This window comes from Clytia hemisphaerica, unplaced genomic scaffold, assembly GCF_902728285.1.
Source record: "Clytia hemisphaerica strain Z4C2 unplaced genomic scaffold, Clytia hemisphaerica genome assembly, whole genome shotgun sequence".
Taxonomy (NCBI): Eukaryota; Metazoa; Cnidaria; class Hydrozoa; order Leptothecata; family Clytiidae; genus Clytia; species Clytia hemisphaerica.
This window is the reverse complement of record NW_027103286.1, coordinates 3,700,359-3,714,806: the sequence shown is the minus strand read 5'-3', so window position 1 is coordinate 3,714,806 and position 14,448 is coordinate 3,700,359. Positions and strand designations below refer to the sequence as shown.

Here is a 14,448-nt window from a genome sequence, read left to right as displayed (position 1 = left end):
TTAGCAGCTTTATCAATGGGTACAATAACAAAATTAGTGTGTAAAACATTCAAATAATCAATAACATCTTGTTTTTTGAGCACAGAGCTCACTTTATTGTACCTGATCTTCTTTTTCAAAATTTTTATCTTTTTATCAACCTGTTTTAACACTTCAACTTTCCATTGAAGAAAGTTTTCGTCAGTCTCATTAATTTTGGCTGAAGTTTTATTCACAAAACTATCCAGACCACTAGAAATAACATCTCTGCATTTATTCCAATTGATATTTCGAGGTTCACGATAATTTGGTCCCTTGGATATCAATTTTCGCAAATGATTATTTTTAATGAAACTTAAATCTCCGGTCATGATATGACCATGGTCTAGATCAATAAAAGGAGAATCGTGACACTCACAAGATGGAAGGTTGGTGCCAAAAGTTTCTAAATCTGCTGTATTGATGGAATTTACAGTTTCTTTATAATTAAAGATTTTATTTATATATATATACACTCCATCAAATTCCAGTAATTGTTGGTGGTTATTCTATATTCAAGTCCAAAATGAAAAAATATGTTTTCATGCTACAAAACAATGAGCAGGTCTAGCAGGTAAAAAAATAACTCACAGTTCAGGAAAAAACTTGAGCAAATAAGTTAAAATCTTCATACTTTAAAGAAAAGAACATCCTAATAATCTAACTCCAGTGTTGTATCTTCCTTAGTTATAAGTTTAAAAGCCACTTCAACAAAATATAATGATTGTATAAATAAAAGCTGGCAAGAGAAAACAACGAACGAACGAAAAAGCACCGCCTTGGCAGCCATATTGAATTGTTTTTGTCACATATCGGGAAACCAAACTGAGCCCGATTGGATGAATTGAAAGCGTATCCCAACCGGAACGTTGCCCTAAAAAAGCTGGAGAGTAAATACACATATCGGGAGACCAAACTTATCCCGATCGGATAAAAACTTTAGAAATCGGAATAAAAAAAACAAACTCTTAAGTTGCGGTGGCTGGAAAAAAGGGATTTGAAGGGTCATCGGGGCTGACCACAGATTTTGTCTAGCGTCCCTTGTATACAGTATCCTATGCATATAACTTCTTGCATTTTTACTGATTGCCAATTTAGGGGGTGGGGTGGGTCCCCCTTTTTCAGAAAAATTGGGATTTTCTAGTTCGTACCGATACCAATTTAGGGGGGTGGGTCCCCCCTTTTTAGAAAATCAGGATTTTCATGTTGGTATCTGTACCAATTCAGGGGGGTGGGTCCCCCCTTTTTTAGAAAATTGGGGTTTTGCAAGTTGGTATTGATACCAATTTAGAGGGTGGTGGTGTCTACTACTTTCAAATCTTGAAAAGTCAGGTTTTCGGGCCCTGGGTTGGTATCCTGGACCCTGACCCCCTGTCCTAATTGGGTGTAGAATTGACAAAAAAATTTGCCCTTCGAATCTCCTGCAGTTTTCGAGTGAATCGATTTTTAGTTAATCAATATAACTTATCAAGGGTTTTTTCAAAGTCTGAAAATCAAATATCTGAGGCTACAAACGGATTCAGCATGAAAAATAGATAAAGAAAATGGGGTTATTTGTTAAGTTTCAACCACCCACTGCCAAGAAATTGCATTTTTAAGGCGAAAAATTGAAGTTTCGGACGTTTTCCGATGACGTCAGCATTTTTCTATTCTAGAAGCATTTTCAGAAAAAACCATTCCCACAGCTGGATAGCCCTGAATTAGTAGTATCCAAAAATGGTATGGTTTGTTAACTTTCGATGTCTAGATTTCAAGATATTTTGGTTTATATATTGAAAATTATCAATGTGTTTTGCTTAGTCAGCATATTTACCAACCTTAAAAGTGAATTATCTCTAAATATCTATCTACCCTTGCAATACGGAAACACTGCAATCAATCAGATCCACCCTAGGGGGACGCCGCCTCACTGTTTGCATTTTATTACAGGCTGACTGAACGTGTATAAAATTGTAGCGTTTTAAAATTGTACATGGTTTTATTTTAACAACGATACCAAATTACTGTACCGGTCTGTTTAAAAAAATACTTGCTTTATCAAAATACTGATAGATTACTGTGTAAAGATCGATACCGGAAGACGTCCCAGATAACGGAATAACAGTAATTTTTCTTACGATTCGAATACCAGAGATGAAAAAGGTCCTATACCGGAATACTAGCAGCTTGGAAGCCCACCCATGTGATCCACACACCAACCATAATGATACTGACCAAAAGAGCTAATTTCGATCTTTTATGAGAGCCTCTTTTAAGATTATTATTTTTTGTGTGAAGTTTTTGTTGAGTGAAATTTTTTAAACAACCCTGTTCCCTGCTTGTTGGTTAAGGGGTAGCAAATAAAACCCTAAATAAGCCCTAGTGCTAAAAATTCCCTTCCTCGCAGACCCTTTAGAAGTCTTTTACATTTAGGTTAATTTTCAAATCAAGGACCAATCATGGTTTGACCCAATCCTGACCCAAGAGAATTTTTTTGAAATTTAGAATTTTTAAGATTTTTGAAAAACAATAATATTTCAAAAACTCAAAATATTTTTTTCAAAAAATCAAAATCTTTTATTGTACAAGCTAGGGGCTGTCCACATAGTACGTACACACTAAAATGTCAAAAATCAAGTACCCCTCCCCTCTGTAAGCAAGCGTACGCAAATGGCTATACCCCCTCTGGTAAGTATGTACTTTTCATTCACCCCCCTTGCTTGTTATACACAAGCGTAAAAGTCAACAAAAAACAAAATTTTCTCTGCGTACGTACATTTTCCTTTGACCCCTCCCCTCCCCCTGTACGCAAGCCTACGCTTTTGAGAAGACCCACCTCCCCCACCCTTAGTCCGTACGTACTATTGTACTGGGGGAGAAAATTTCCTCATTTACAATTTAGATTTTCTCATTTGCTTGGACTAAAAGTGCTCGGGTTGGATCCAGTATTTACACCACAAAAGTAGTTGTTAAAACAGGTCAAAATGAAAACTTACACGTCCCTATAATATTGCAGAGACAATGAGTCAATATGGTCGACAAGTCTATGCCAGCGATGCAAGCAAGAGAATTTTAAAGATTTAGATCGTTTATTTATTAATTTTTTTTGTGTTCTAGATAATAATTTACTTCTCACATTGATGTTAAAAATCTGAATTCACAATTTCATACAGAAAAAATCTCTTATTTTCATGTTCGGGCTGATATCTCAATTCAAGTACTCACAAGCTGAAAAAATCCAAAACATATTCACGGCAGAAAAAAGGCCAATGGATTATCCAACATGACATCAAATTTAGCAAAAAGTCTATAGACCCATAAAAAATTAGCAGCGAAAACTTCAGAAAACTTATTACATAATCACTCCAAAAACATTACATATTCTTAGTGACAGAATAACCTGATCAGGCTAGTACACTCTGCAATTTTGAGCTCATTTTTTTGTAAAAAAATGAAAATAGTCAAAAATCAAAGAAATTTACCATTACCATTAACTTCAATTCCAATTAATAGTGAGATTGTGGGGCTTTCATAGACTGGAGTCGTTTATAATGCGTGTAATACTAATAATACCAATACTAATAACAATAATACGGGATTTAGTTTGTATAAACGACTGGAAGAATCCGGTGTTCAAGCCTTATAGATACAGGGGCTAGCTACGCAGAAACTTGCGTAGCGAGAAAACAATTTATCAAGCAACAACAAAACTCTCAAAACGAAATCAACTCAAATGAAAAACTTTCAATACACAAATCCACACATGTTTTTTTTCTCAAGAACTATTTTGAGCAGGAAACAATTATAATTGCAATATTGACACTTTTCTTTTGTTTGGAGTTAGTGCACAAAGGTTTCTAGACGACTAAAATTGTTCCATTCATTACTTTTTGCTTTATTTCTACTATGTATAAATTAGTCGTCTAGCTTGCTAGACTAGGGCTTTCAAAGTTTGTAAATATAGATGGCAGCTTTCATGAGCTATATCTTGGTACCATTTTCAACTTTTCCCCAACTTTCCTGCCTTGAAAATGAAGAAGAAGAAATTGGCGGTATCATTATGACGTCACCCTTGTGGCAAATTACACACAATCGAAATTTGTTCATTATATTGGGGCAGTAGGTGGTTTGGCAGCAGGCGCTGTCCAATAACCTCTTGCTAGACGCGATACCATTTCAAATTCAGTTATAATTAGGGGTGAAAACGCAATGACTCCACACAATAGCCTAGTAGATCAACTTCTCGTGCTTTTAAAGGGATTCCGGTATAAAAATGCAACTTAATCAAGGCATAGCTATATAAAAAGCATTTGAAAAATTCAAATCAAATACACTAAAGTCTCAATATATTTCGACCATGATTGCAGCTAGCCATCAAACTAAAATCATTGATAACAGGTTAGGAGACCTTCAGTTGCACTAAATTACTTTAGTACGTAGTCAGAGATAACACATCATCTTTTTAATGAATATTTCGGCCAACTGGCCTTTTTCAACATAAAAATGGATTTATTTGACAAGGTTTATATACTAATTCTATATACACAAGGGAAAAAAATATAGGTCTATTGACAATTAAAAAGTTCATCTGTGAATAAAAGTTAAAAAGGGCCTAAAATGACGGTGTAATAAAATAGGGTAATAAAATATGATAAAGTAAAGCAGTTTTTTCTCAAAGGTTTTTAAATTCCCGCCTGACAAGAAGACAACAAGTAAAATCCCAGTCCTCCATACCATTATGACCCTCCTGACAAAAATGAGAGTGAAATGACATTTGAGGCGCTGTTTCACCTGAACTGCATTTCCGGAAACAAGATTTATAGTTGTTAAACCTGTTTCTAAATTTTACGGTGCTGCCTACATATTGTTTTTGACATGATTTGCATGTCACCTGGTAGACAACAACATGTTCAGAATCACTGTTCAAATGACACCTGATTTCGTTCTCCTCCGATGTTATTGAGCTCCTAAAAGATTTTGTTTTAGTGATAGAAGGACATATCAAGCAGCATTTTTTCTGACATGCTTCAGATTGACCTCCTGTCTTCTTAGGTTTAGAGAGTTTGGATCAAACAAGAAGGTCTTTGAGGCTTTTGTCTCTTTTAAAGCCAACGATAGGCACGTCAGAAAACACCTTGCGATGTTCTTCATTCGCCACTGTGAGGAGTACATGAATGTCTCGCAAGACATTCTTAATGTTGGCAAAGGCAGGATGATAAGTTAAGTTGAAAACCAGTTTACGTCCACGAGCTTTTTTATTGTTCTGCTCTCTGAAGAGTAAATCATCTCGCTTCGGTTCTCTGGCCTTCAGAATCTTCGACGAACTAGTTTGTCACTATATCCTCGTTTTTTAGCCACAGTGCTAGCTGGTCGCATCTGAGGTCAAAAAAAACTTTATTATGATTTTGTCAATGTTAGACTCCGTTTTTCTAATAGGGATCCTCTTAAGGTGATCTTTTGATTTTAGAAAAGCAGCAAAATTATGTACTTTTAAAAATCTTTTTCAAACGTATGTGGACACTTTAGTTTTTTTGGACCTACCTCGGAGGTCCTATAAATTAACCGATGTCCGTTCGTTCGTTCGTTCGTTCGTTCGTTCGTTCGTTCGTTCGTTCGTTCGTTCGTTCGTTCGTTCGTTCGTTCGTTCGTTCGTTCGTTCGTTCGTTCGTTCGTTCGTTCGTTCGTTCGTTCGTTCGTTCGTTCGTTCGTTCGTTCGTTCGTTCGTTCGTTCGTTCGTTCGTTCGTTCGTTCGTTCGTTCGTTCGTTCGTTCGTTCGTTCGTTCGTTAACAGCTTTTCTCAGGATTGGCTCATTAGTTTTTTATGATTTTTGGCACAATGATGCAAAATGGCAATGCCCAAAATGTGACGGAGCCCGATTTTCGAAAAACATTTTTTTCCGGATATTGCCGTTTTTGCAGATTTTCATTGGATTTTTTCGTTTTATGTCTTTGTTTTTTTCTTCAAACAAAAACATTATTTATAAGAATGTCCACGATTAAGCATAGTTCAATTTTCAATGCAACTGATTTTGGTGCAGGAACTTTCTAAAAATCGCCAAAAACAGCCAAGAATCGCTGGATTTTTTTATTTCTCGAGTTGTTATTGTATTATTCTGCATTTTCATACTATTGTTGTCATTTTTCATTTGTCTTATTACATCAATCTTCAGGTAGGTCTATTCAGCATGTTGCTTGTTTACCTTTTCTCAGCACACACTCATGCTATGTTAAAAGGTTATATACACCATTGGAAAGATATTTCCAAGGGAAATAATCTAAATGATAAATCATTTTTGAGAATTGAAAATAAGGAGAAAATTAGATGAAAAAATTTGTGTTCGGATTTTTCCTATACATATTTTTCCTGGATAAAAAGTTACAGCACTGTGAAGTTGGTCATTTTTGCTGTTTTTGGTCATTTTTGGCCATTTTAGGCCTACTTCAAAGGGCTTTATCTTTTTTCCCAAGAAAGATACGCAAAATCTAAACACAAATTTGGAATCGGCAAGTTTTAAATTTTCTAAATGGCCTGATGCCATGTTTCTTTGAACAGTAGAAGGAATATTCTATTTTGTCAACTTCATCTTTCTTATTCACTTTCAATTTTTCAAAAACCTTTAATCCTTTAGATTATTCTCCTTAAAATTATCTTTCCAACAGAGTATAACTTTCTAGCATAGAATGAATGGGTGCTGAGAAAAGTTCAAAAACTGAAGTTTCCACATACTTTTGAGGCAGACTTTCGAAATTATTTTGCATGCATTGCATAGTTCGGACCCCCCCCTTTTCTTAAGGGGGGGATGACACCTTCCAAAAAAGTGAAGAAGGGGGGTCAGAAATTTTCACTAAAAAGGGGGGGGGGGGTAACAAGGAGGGGGATCGTTTAAGAAGGGGGTTTAGATATATTGTAGATTATTTTCCAGCACTGTTATGAAATTTGGTCTGCATGAAAGGAAGTTCTTTATTTTCACTAAAAAGTGGTATTATATTTGCCAGACCTAATTTTTCCTTACTGTTTCCCTTCCCTTTTTACCATAAAATTTTCAGCCCGAAACCCTTGGGGGATAGGCATTTTTAAATGTTGGGGGATGCCAAGAAGGGGGGATCAGACCCCTTTCCACACTATGCATTGAAGTGTGGTTTCCTAAATAAATCACGAAAAGCATTGTTTGCCTCAATGGTGCAGTTATTTAAAAAAAGCCTCTTCTGCAGGTAAATAAAAAAGACTTGAGTCAGTTGAAGCTCGCACAAATTATTTTCTAAAGGGTTTTGGTGAGCTATTTAAAGTTAGCACTTTTTGAGATATACTGATTCATCGTTTGTTTTTAAAAGAATGTTAAGACTAATTCTTTTTGTTTTTTTTTCCTTAAAGGCCGGTCTCCACTTGTACGCGCTACGATCGCATCTTTTGTCGTCAATCCTTTTTGCTTGGAAAAAAGATTACGTCATAAAAATATAGTGTGCGCTCGAAAAAGTTGTTAATACATTTCAACTTTTTTCAATTGCTACGTCAGATCGCGCCAATGGAATTATTTAATTTTTCTTTTGACCAATATCGTGGAAGCTTTGCTCAAAAATACTTTGAAGACACTTAGTGTAAATCTGATTGATTGTTAAACAACAAATTTTATTGCCCTTTACTTTCAGGAGATTGTTGAATTAGAACTGTTCTGTGAACGCCTATATGAAGCAACAGATCCTGCCATCCGAACAGAAGCTGAGAAGTCTTTAGTTGTCTTCTCAAATTCACCAGACTGTTTACAAAAATGTCAAGTTCTTCTAGAGAGAGCCACAGTAAGTTGTTTACTCCTTTGTTTGAAGGTCATTTTTTCTTTTAATTCCTACGATAAAGTTGGAGTTCTCTTTCCCAACAGGACAAAATTCCTCACTAAATTTATTATGAATGCGCTACACTTTTGAGTTAAACCATATTTTGGTATGTAGAATGTATATATTTGAGGGAGCTATTCAAACTTATTGCTTAAGAAGATTGCCCTTGCAATTTCAAGTCTTCACCGACCCCCCCCTTGTTTTAAGGTGAGTATATTCAAAAGAGTTTTCAAAGATAATAGAATGAAAATTATCATTTCACCATTTTTCCTTACACGATGGTACAGTCGCTCTCGATCAACTGAGAGTTATAATGATGAACCTCTCTTTCTCATTTTTAGTCTTCCTACTCGATACTTCTGGCAGCAACCACATTGACCAAACTTGTTTCCAGAGGCTCCAACTCCTTAGCTCTTGATCAACGAATCGACATCAGTAAGAGCTTTTTCAAGCAGTATGTGTATGACCTGTTCGAAATTCTATGCACAAAATCACCATCTGTTATTACCTTAAAGTTTATATTTATAGGTTTATATTATTAAAGGCGAGAGGCACACTTCTAACTCTTGTTACCTTGTTGACCTTATAGATTGTGTGTTAGATAGAAAAAAAAGACCTTTTCAAATGTCAGATAAAAGACAAATTGAAATCATTCGAAAAAGTTTTCTAACTACTTAGTCTAAATTTCCTTTAGAAACAAGAAACAATCTTAGCAACCCAATTCCCATTTTCTTTTCAGAAAACTACCTTCTCAACTATTTTGCTACACGCTCGAAACTTGCACCCTTTGTTATACAAGCACTATCACAAGTAAGCATGATTTTCTAGAATCCCATTCTTGTAGCAGATTGTAAAAGGTCATTGTACCCCTTAAATCAAGTTCTAGATTCTCTTTCATCACTGTAACCAAAGATTAATTTTGTTATTTATATCATTTAGTTACTTTTCTAATTACTCCAGATTTCTACCTGATAGGTATCTGTCGCTTCAGTGCTGCAAATAACAGCCGGTGACCGGTAATTACCGGTCATTTTGTAGTTTCTACCAGCCATTATGAAGCACAGTTTTTCATTTTGTCCGGTTAAAATTTGAAGATTAGAGGCTTAGCAGGGCTTAGTTAAATACTTAGTAGCGCTTCTAAAATTGGAAATTAAAAGAGAAACAGTTTTTAAATTAAAATAGGTGTTTAGCCAATCTAATAATCCAATAAGTCAATCTGTACTACAAAGTCAAACTACAAAGATGTTTCCGCCAGACCCCCTGCTCGTTACACTCGAAAAATTACCGGCTAACTGAAATTTCCCTATTTGCAGCATTGCGCTTGATATTGTTTTTAATTATATTATACAAAACAATTCACCAGTCAATTATTTTTCTTTTTTAATGAAGAACTAACCTAGCATTTCCTTATCTACAGCTTTTAGTGAAACTTACCAAGTATGGATGGTTTGAATCAAAGGATGACAACTTTGTGTTCCGAACCATTGCCAATGATATCAAACAGTTCTTACAAGGAGGTTCTATCGATCATTGTATCATTGGATTGAAACTTTTATCAGAATTGGTGTCCACCATGAACCAGGTTTGAGATTCTACACCATTCTTTCGATTACGTTAATCTTTATATTTCGATGTTTTGCAATTGTAAATAGGCTTATAAATAAAGGTAAAAAAAGGCTATAATGATGTATGTGTAATTTATGACTGATTTCAATTGATAAAGTGAAATTTTGTACACCTAGCTTTTTACATCTTAAGAGGTTCGATTTTGGGGCGACATTCAAAACGTTTGTAAAGATTTGACAGATACGTTTCGTGTAAATTTCTTACCAATATTTTTTTTTTCCACAGAGCGAAGACAATCTCTCAATGGCGAAAAATCGGAAGGTTTGTTAAACTAAATTTCTTTTTTATCTCTCACGTTTTTTTTCCTGTAGTTTATACTGCATATGCGATGAATGGAGCCCGATCCGAAGTGAAAGCTGTACCGGGTTTCTACGTAACTTTTGAAGTCATTTGAAGTCGTTTTGGCGTCAACCCCTCTTTCGCTACAACAGCAGTTTAGAAATTTTAGAGTAACGTCCAAAAATTGAAAGGGACTCCAAAACAGATATACTCTAGGTACTCTTTGACCCAAGAAAACATGCAAAAAGATATTTCTGCCACAACGAAAGCTCTTTAGTTCGAAATCAAATGGGGTACAAAATTGTTCGGATTGGAGAGAGACAGATTCAAATTATAGAAAGTATTTTATGACAGGGTTGGGAAGTATTAATAGTAGCAAATCATTCGAGAGTAAGTTCAAGAAGTTTGACGAAGTTGACTGAATGCCTTCGGGTCAATCCAAAATATTGCGATATCATCACGGGTTCTATCTAAGGAAGACCCCTTGCTATTAGAAAAATAACAAACGAATTTTTCATTTTCATATTCATCTTCACCACAAGAGAGATGTTTACTTACAAGGCAGCATGTGATGTGCCTTCCCTTTCTGAAGAAAAATGGCAAACCAATTAAAACAAATTTTCAAACATTTATCTAGGGGAAAAGAATAATCATGCATGAAAAATATTCTTTAGTCACAAAATAGGGGAGCATGCTTGAAAGAATGAATATACTGTACGCAATAGTAAGCGATCTTGAATATGACTTTCAGTTTAAGGTTTGATTTTAATATACTTTTAATCATTAATGAGATATAAATTTATAAACTGAAAGATGTCATGAAAATTATATTTGGCTTTAGATTTATTAAATTTGACTGAAAGTAAAAAGAAAGTGTATAAAAATTTGCGAAATTTACTATATTTATAAGAATAGTGACGGGGTAGGAATTTGAATCACCATGGTGCTCACATAAGACACCGGGAATTGTTTTTGAAATAAAATTTGAGCTGCTATAATATTGAATTTTTTTCATTCGATTTTTATCATGTTTTTCTCTCATGTAAGATGGTTGACAGGCAGATTCGTACTATTCTCATTTTGTCGTGTACTTTTGGTGTTTGTTTTTTAATCGACCTTTCGTTAGTGGCACCCGGTGACTCTTTTTTTGTAAATTCAAGAATCGAAGGTGAAATAATTAACACTGATTTTTCCCCTTGGGAAGAAATTGTGCCAGTATCTGGTGAACCTCAATGTAGGTCAAAATGTCATCTTTTAACTCGATGTCGTTCAGCAGCCTTTTATACCACAAGCAACACATGTAAATTCAAAGATGTCAATCGCCTTACACCAAGCACTAAGTTCGTCAGGGAAGCTGGCATCAAGTATTTCGACAAGTTAACCGCACCTGTTGCTTCGGTTTCCGTAAAAACAGTCGAAAATGCCAACGATTGTAAAGATGTCATGGATCAAGGCCACAGAATAAGTGGTGTTTACATGGTTTCAAGTGATAACCAACAATACGTTCCAATCCTCTGCGACATGGAAACGGCAAGTATGTAAAAGTATCTTCGTTTCTTTATAATAAGGGTGACTAGAGTATATATTTTTTCATCAACTTATCTGTTTTATGAGCTATGACGCTCTTTATCTATACAAAGCATGCTTATTATATAATAAGGGCGCTTTTCATACTTCAGTTTTGTCGGTGTTTTTTTTAATCATCCAAGAAACCAAAGCTCGCTACATTGTAACGTTTTGACTTTTTAACGATTCTTAGAAGTATGTGAACTGTCTCTTTTAGTGATACTTACACTCTTTAATTCGTTCTCAACATGCCGTGGTTCTACCTTGCCGCTAAAAGATTAAAATTAAAGCTTTCAATACATTGCTATTATTGTAACCCTTCTTCGCATTGATAAATGACAGTTTCTCTTCCACCAGGTGGCGGTTGGACAGTGATTCAGCAACGTGTGGATGGTTCCATCCCTTTCAATCATACATGGAATTCTTACAAACTTGGCTTTGGTGATTTCTCCACAAACTTCTGGTTTGGTAATGATCGCATACACAATCTCACAACCCATTATGGCGAAAGCAGTGAGATTCTGTTCGATCTTACAAAGCATGACGGAACAAAAGTTTACACAGCGTACAAAGACTTTAACATTGATGATGAATCTAATAAGTATCAGCTTCACGTTGGCTCTGTCTTCGACCCACAAATACCAGGTGGCGGGGCGGTGCCACCAGGCGAGAATAAAGGATTCGACCACCAGAACGGTCAATATTTCAGCACGTTGGACATGGATAATGACTCTTCAGGGAGCAGACATTGTTCAGAAGAACACAAAGGCTCAGGTTGGTGGTTTGCCAACTGTTACAAGATCCATTTGAATGGAATATATGGACTTCAAGGCAGCGATGGAGGGATCGTTTGGGATAAAGTCACTTTTATTGCTCCTTTTAGCGGTGGCAGTAGAGTTCAACATCCATTCATCAAAACCCGAATGTTGGTCAGACGAAATGATTGACAGACGTTACATCAGTATCTTTGAACAAAGATATTCTTTTATCATAAATCATCGACAGCATGATTCTCAATGTTTCTTGTTACTTGTTTTTTTTTTGTGTATTTATAGTGCCTTGAATCTATTTATCAGTAGCCTTGTTGTACAGGGACCAGAGATGAATCGAATTGTAGGTGGGGCCTAAAAGGTTCTTTAAGTCCTTTCACCGTACAAAGCAGTTTAAAAAAAAAAGGAAAATCTAATGATAGTTTTATTCTCTGGGTATAGAATGTATAATTGATCACGTATAATAAATATGTAAGTAATATGTCTTATCAGGGTAGCTAAAAAACCTTGATTGAACGGCCTTAAAAAACGGCCAATATCTTGAACTTTTGTTTAACGCTCAGCAATAGGATCGAAAATTAAGTATTCTTCATACTTATTGGTATTTTTACACGGGAAATCTTGTTTTCCACTTATTTTTCTCAGTTGTATATTGAATGAATATATTGAAGTGAACAAATGGTGCTTGCAATCTCGGATAACTTCAAAGAGAATAGCTCTTTTACGAATACTTTTTTTTATTCATGAGGATTATATTAAAGAAGATGTAAATAAGGTTTTCTGTATAAATCTTGTAAACTATTGATGTAAATATAAATGATTATATAAGGAAGACCACGTACTTTGTATTCAACGCTAACTTTAAAATCTCTTAAACCTTCGTGCATCTTGACGATTTCAACCTGATGACGTCATCATTTTCTAAAAATGCCGAAAATAGGATCCCCAACAATTTTTTTTCACTTACATTTTTTACATTTTAAACTTTTTGAAACAACTCCACGTGATATAATCTCTTGACGCCTGCTGGTAGCGTGCATTTTACATAACTGACCGAAATTGCCCTTTTTCCCTAAATGGGCTTTTCCAGAAATAGTCCGTGACCCCCTGTTGAGGATATCTTTTATCCAGGGGGTTAACAATTTTTGTTCAAAAGTGGATATCCAGGGGGTTAAATATCTACAAGGGAGCGGATATCCAGGGGGTAAAGTGTCTTTTCAGGTAAAAAAATACGATATCCGGGGGTTTGAGCATATTTTTAAGAGTGGATATCCAGGGGCTCTTTATTAATAAAGTAGGATATCCAGGGGTTCGATACTTCGAACAATCAATATTCTCAACAGTGGGGGGTAAAAATTTTTTCTGGGAAAGCCCAATCATCAGCCCTAGGTTACTGCATCCTAGGAATGGAGAATGATATTGACTTAGAATTTTGTACAAACTAAATACAGTAAAATCGTATCAGCGGTTATGGAAAGTGAACATTTTGGGTATAGAAACGCACCGGACCATGGCGATCTAAATTTAGCACGGACCATGGACCAGTCTGTTAAAAATACTAACCATGCATGTGACTAACCTTAAATTATACCAAGTTCCTTGATTATACACACGGACTAAGATGATCAATATTGATCTCCAGTAAAAAGCTCAAGCAGTACCCGTGTTCCGACAGGGGGTCATTTTACTGACCGGTCTGCAAAGTAGTATTTTATACTACTTTATATAGTATAAAGCAGGGGACTTATTTTTCTGTTACAAATTAATTCTCTTATTTGATAAATCAGCCTTCAGTCAAATCGTACGAGCCAACGCGTGACTGTAAACAGTTTACATTCTGTTCTATAAAATACCAACCACACAATTCAACAATTCAAAATCTTTCATATCTACCACTGGTCGAAATTTCAAGGACTCCCCCCCCCAAGTTATTACATACTAGAACAAAGGAAGATCAAAATTCTCAACTACCACAGCTAGAATCTGTCTGTCTGTCTGTCACAAAAGCTTTAGCCTGGATACTTCAAAATGGTCGCATTTTGGCTAAAATTTGACACACTTGTTCCTTGGGTGAATATCTGGGAGTGTTTTTCTTTCATTATTCGAAAATTTTTCAGGCCTGGGCACTAGTTTTTTGCCAAAACAACGAGGCTAGAACTTTGGGTTAGGCTGGAGACTTCGAAAATATTCGGATTTGGCTGAAATTTCTTCGGGTGATTATCTAGGGGTGTTTTTTCATTTTTTCATAATTTTGATTTTTGGGGCCTGGGCACTACTTTCTTTGTTTTGCCATTGGACCATAATTGGGCCTTTAAATAATTTGAGGTCACTGAAGTTAAAGCCCAGTGCGTTGCGCACTGCCTATCAAGTAAATTTCCGT

At 35.6% G+C, this 14,448-nt stretch overlaps 2 protein-coding genes across 2 annotated transcripts in view; both read left to right on the top strand.

The window, feature by feature from the left end:
* LOC136807823 (exportin-7-like) overlaps positions 1–14,448 on the top strand; it is a 61,597-nt gene that overhangs the window by 10,076 nt on the left and 37,073 nt on the right. Inside the window, exons 2-6 of the mRNA XM_067064448.1 lie at positions 7,645–7,791; positions 8,169–8,262; positions 8,567–8,637; positions 9,245–9,409; positions 9,679–9,714. Of these exons, the coding sequence (XP_066920549.1) occupies positions 7,645–7,791; positions 8,169–8,262; positions 8,567–8,637; positions 9,245–9,409; positions 9,679–9,714 (513 nt within the window). The remainder of the gene's footprint in view (positions 1–7,644; positions 7,792–8,168; positions 8,263–8,566; positions 8,638–9,244; positions 9,410–9,678; positions 9,715–14,448) is intronic.
* Positions 10,720–12,327, top strand: LOC136807853 (ficolin-1-like). The gene is made up of 2 exons (XM_067064475.1): positions 10,720–11,266; positions 11,656–12,327. The coding sequence occupies exons 1-2, from the start codon at positions 10,780–10,782 to the stop codon at positions 12,243–12,245; spliced, it is 1,077 nt and encodes a 358-aa protein (XP_066920576.1). The 5' UTR covers positions 10,720–10,779; the 3' UTR covers positions 12,246–12,327.